Raw genomic sequence first — 4724 nt, forward strand, 5'->3', positions numbered from 1 at the left:
CATTACATGAAATCCTCCTCTACACCCCGTTGTCTCCCACTTTCAACTTCTTCATTCTTTACTTAATGAATTTACTCCATCAATAATCATTTATCTTCCACTTACTCTATCTATGGTACAGACCCTACCATCTAGGAACCTACCACCCAGTACAGTAATAAGATCTTGTACATAAATAACTGGAATTCTCAATAATGATAGTAAATGTCAAACAAATAGCACAAACAATAGATTCTATGGGAATTCAGAAAGAGACAAATGTGTTTCTAGTTTAGAGTAATCAGGAATGTCTCCTTGGAAGATAACAGACTTTAAAGGAGCCTTGACATATGCTTAAGATTTCTACAGGCCTGGAAAGGGAGGACAAACAAGTTAGAAGTGACAACCCAAACAGACTTACAAGCAGAGAAAACTGGGTATGTTTTCTTTGAAACTTTTCCTTTCATCCTCCTGGCTTTTATTGACCTGAGTTCTAAATAAGGTTTTTCCAGAGGGCAAGGAGGCAAATTAACCTTGTTCTGTCATGTTTTTTTGGTCACTATGAAAACGCTGAATAACTCCACTCTTAGAAGTGTCATAAATCAAGGTTGAGAAGGTGAAGATTATCTGCCTTCTCCCTCCTTTCTCTTCCCCTCCAGACTACTTTACAACCCAAGAGTAACAAATGACTCCAATTTCTCTCAAGACCTCCATTCAGGAAAATCACTCTCTCCAGGATGCTGTAGGTCCTTTGTTTGCTTGGGTCCTATGAGTGAGACTTTGAAGAAGTACCCAGTGGAAATGCCTGAAAATGGCCATATGAGCCCTTGACCCAGACAGACCCCAGGGTTTAGGCATAAATTCTCCCCACAGGTGAAGACAAGATGAGCAAGGTGGATCTTATCTCTCACCACATCCTGAGCCAGTTTGAGTAGACAAGGAACCCAGTCCTAGTTTTGAGACAGAGATAACGTTTTATGAATGTTCTTTTGTGGCTGCCCTTAAGAAGAGAGATCTGACAGGAACCCCTCCCTGCTGACGTCTGGTGAGGACCTAGAGGTCAAAATGGAGGCTGACTAACACGCATCCCAAGCAGTGACTCAAACCATGGGCAATTTCAGAGGAAGCTCGTTATGGTGACTCCACAATTAAGACCTCAGCCCACATGGCCAGTCTGTCTTGCAGGAGGCTGGACCAAGCACTATATAAAAGTCCCTACCAGGCTAGTCTCCTCCATCCACATCCTTTGTTGAGGCTTGTTGATGATCAGGTAAGTGGGGACGTCTGTGCCCTCTCTCTCCCTTTCTGCTCTGTGTCGGGGAAGCTACTATTCTCTTCCTCTACTGGACTGTAGTTTCTACTGATTTTTGAAGTGGTTTGCCATTTCTTGGGCTTCTCAAACCATTCTGTGTATTCTACCTAGTCTCCTGCATCTAATTTTCAAAAAGATTAGTCAAACAGGAGAGAAGGAAAAGACCCATGGAAGGATTGGGTTTAGGAGTTTTGGCCTATAGATATTGACAAAAGCTCTGAGAATATCCCCACCTAGGAGACGGTTGTCAGAGAGAGCTGAACTAGGGATAGAAAAGAGAAAGGAATAAAAATCAGCAGAGAAATGAGTTCTTAGTGTTAATAATCATTCGCTCCCCATTCCCCTCTAACAATCCTTCATCCTGCCAATTCCCAGCCTGTTACTGTTAATGCAAATAATTTCAAAGCTTGTGTTTGTTTCAGGTCCTGCAAATCACCCTAGGATGTCCTTTAATAAGCAGCAGTGCAAACAGCCATGCATGCCTCCTCCATATCTTCAAAAGACCCAAGGGCATTGCCAGGCAAAAGCTGAGGAGCTGTGTATCCCCCCATGCCAGCACCCTTGCCAAAAGAAGTGCCCAGTGCAAGCTCAAGAGGTGTATCTTCCTCAGTGCCAGGAGTTAAACCAAGAAAACTTCTTACAACAAGGCTAAGACCGATGCCTACCTCTATGTCAAGACCAAAGCCCACTTCAGTGTGTGGAGACATGCCAGGAGATATCTCAGACAAAACGTGTGGAGGTTTGCCCACAGAAAGTCCAGGAGAAGTGCTTACCCCCTGGCAAGGGAAAGTAGCTGCTCGTAATGCCATTTGGGGGTCAAGAAGATGATCCCAGCCCAACTCCAACCCCTGTCATGGTGACCTTCTCCTATGGGTACATCTATGTGCACCCTGCTTTTGCCTCCTGGCTTCTTCAGTATTCCAGGACTTGGTTTGTGTCTCTGAAGACAGTTCTCTCTGTATTTCCTCAACCTCTGTGAATAAATGTTGTTGTCAACAATCTATTAGAATGTCTCTGCTGTAGGAATGATGTGGTTATCAGGGGCGACCAAAGAAGCCTAGTTCAGCTCATTTGGGGCAAAAATTCACCCAGCCCTGGGCGTGTAATAGCCAAGGATGCCTCCATCCTTCTTTCAGAGCATCAACCTCTCACTTGAGCCTCAAAACAAACTGAATTTTGGTGGTCTTTGTGTGGATCACCACCACCATGGCTGTGGAGAAGAAGTTGGTGATGTTGCAAAAATCAAAAACTAGGTAATTTTGTCTCTGCATCCCCAAAAAAGAACAGAAAATGATTAGATGTTGGAATGTTGGTTGTGCTTTAAAAAAAGAAAACTAAATGAAATGTAAAAGATTGATTCCAAACAGCCAATAAGGAAAGACGAGATGAAACGTTTGGGGTCCTGATGGTTGATCTTTGTGCTTCATTGCTGACCTGCTTTACGCCCTTTATTTCAACCATGTATACTCTTTAGAGATGTGATTTGTGACTGTGTGGTGCAGGCTGGTCTGTTCTCCAGCTTCTTTGCTTTCTTCTCCCTGGTGAAGGTAAAATGCAGAATAAAGCTGATCCTAAAACATGCCTGACTTGATGTGTGCTCATTCCTCTCCACCAACCAACCATCCATGTGCTTGTGATGACTATTTTTTCCTTTTTTGAGAATCTGGAATAGGAATAAAAAACAGCCTTCCAGGGCTTCCCTGGTGGCACAGTGGTTAAGAATCCACCTGCCAATGCAGGGGACACGGGTTCAAGCCCTGGTCCCGGAAGATCCCACATGCCGCAGAGCAATTAAGCCTGTGCGCCACAACTACTAAGCCTGCGCTCCAGAGCCCGTGAGCCACAACTCCTGAAGCCCAGGTGCTTAGAGGCCGTGCTCTGAAACAAGAGAAGCCACCACAATGAGAAGCCCACCCACCGGAACAAAGAGTAACCCCCACTCGCTGCAACTAGAGAAAGCCCGTGCACAGCAACAAAGACCCAATGCAGCCAAAAATAAATTAATTAATTAATTTTTTAAAAAAAAGAAACAGCCTTCTAAGGTACATAGAACAGCCATGCTCAAAGAAGCCTCCTTAAGGGGCACCTGGACCATCCCACCCCCATCCACAATATATCATAGGCTCACCTATGCCCACATTTTACATCTGAGAAAATCCACCTGGGGCTGGGGCCTCAAAACTTCAGGTCCAGGATTCTTTCCACTACAGCATCTTTCCTCTCTGATCCTTGTTTTCCAGACAAAAGGGCTAAAATGGGTAGGAGGGGAGTTACATGGAAGAGCCATGATACCCACACGCATAGCCTCCCTGTCAGAAGGAAGACCTAGGTGTGCCTCTGAGATGAACACAAACTCTGCCCTACCATCTGGCCAGATTTCAGAAAAGTCAGGCAGCCTGTGTCACCTCCCTGCACCCTGTCACTGCCCAGTTGTGGAGGATACACAAGGCTGTGGGCTCTGAGGTTGCATGAAAGGTCCGAGTAGACTCCAGAACTACAGGAGAGAACCAATGGCGGTTTCTCAGCTGTGCCCTGAGGTCTGACCTGGACCCTGAGGCTTGAGTCAAGGGCCAACCTCCTGAGGGGTAAAGAGGTTCCTCCTTCATCCCCCCGGGTCCCTCTTTCTCCTCAACCTGTATGGCTGTGCCCCCATGGATGGCCAGGAGAGCCCCTCCCTAAAGGGGAGCCCAAGGTCTCAGCTGTTTGGCTGAACTGAGGTCGTTCCAGCACTGGGACCACCCCAGTGTCTCAATCTTGGAGATTTTCTAAGGCAAGAAAGAGCTGGAGGATGACCTGGGGGAGATTTCAAGTGGCAACATGGAGCCCTCAGGCACTCACTGAGTCTGCAGGTGGCAAGTGCCAGGCCCTGAGGTCTATGCACATTCTCTAAAGGAATCCTGACAGTAGCCTCAGAGGGTGTATATTGCCCCTTTGTTAAGGAACTGGTCTGGCCTCACAAAGCTAGTAAGTAGTGAAGTCAAGATTCTAACCAGAGTTTCTCTTGACTCCACAACAGACTCTTATTTGCATGAGGAAAGTGCCCATGGCACACAGGTGAAGTTTCTAGAAGCTGTCTTCTTCTCATTCATTCATTCATGAACCTAAGAAGCACTCACTGATCACCTACCAGCTGCCAGGTGCTGAAGATCCAAGCAGGCAGCATCCCTGTGCAGAGCTAGAGAGCTGTCTTTCCACAGGCCACACATGCCAAAGGATACTTTCCAAATCCTCCTGCACATATCAAGTCCCTGAACATCTCCAGGGGTCTGAATCAGTTCTCTTGACTGCTTGGGACAAGTTTTCTCTTCCATTTTCCAATTTTGGAATAAGCCAGCTGCTCCCCAGGGCCCCAGCCTGAAAAGAGACTCCAGAGAGCCTTCCCAGCAGGGAAGCTTCTGACTGGGCTGAGGATGCTCTAGGACATTTCTCCAGC

At 46.4% G+C, this 4724-nt stretch overlaps 1 protein-coding gene across 1 annotated transcript; it reads left to right on the forward strand.

Moving 5' to 3' along the window:
- Positions 1-1718: 1718 nt before the first annotated feature.
- Positions 1719-2870, forward strand: PRR9 (proline rich 9). Its single transcript, XM_079696715.1, is given in 2 exon segments — positions 1719-1940; positions 1944-2870. Coding segments are annotated over 2 exon segments (348 nt in total). The 5' UTR covers positions 1719-1733; the 3' UTR covers positions 2085-2870.
- The last annotated feature ends 1854 nt before the right edge of the window (positions 2871-4724 follow it).

Source organism: Hyperoodon ampullatus, assembly GCF_949752795.1.
Source record: "Hyperoodon ampullatus genome assembly, chromosome: 2".
Taxonomy (NCBI): Eukaryota; Metazoa; Chordata; class Mammalia; order Artiodactyla; family Ziphiidae; genus Hyperoodon; species Hyperoodon ampullatus.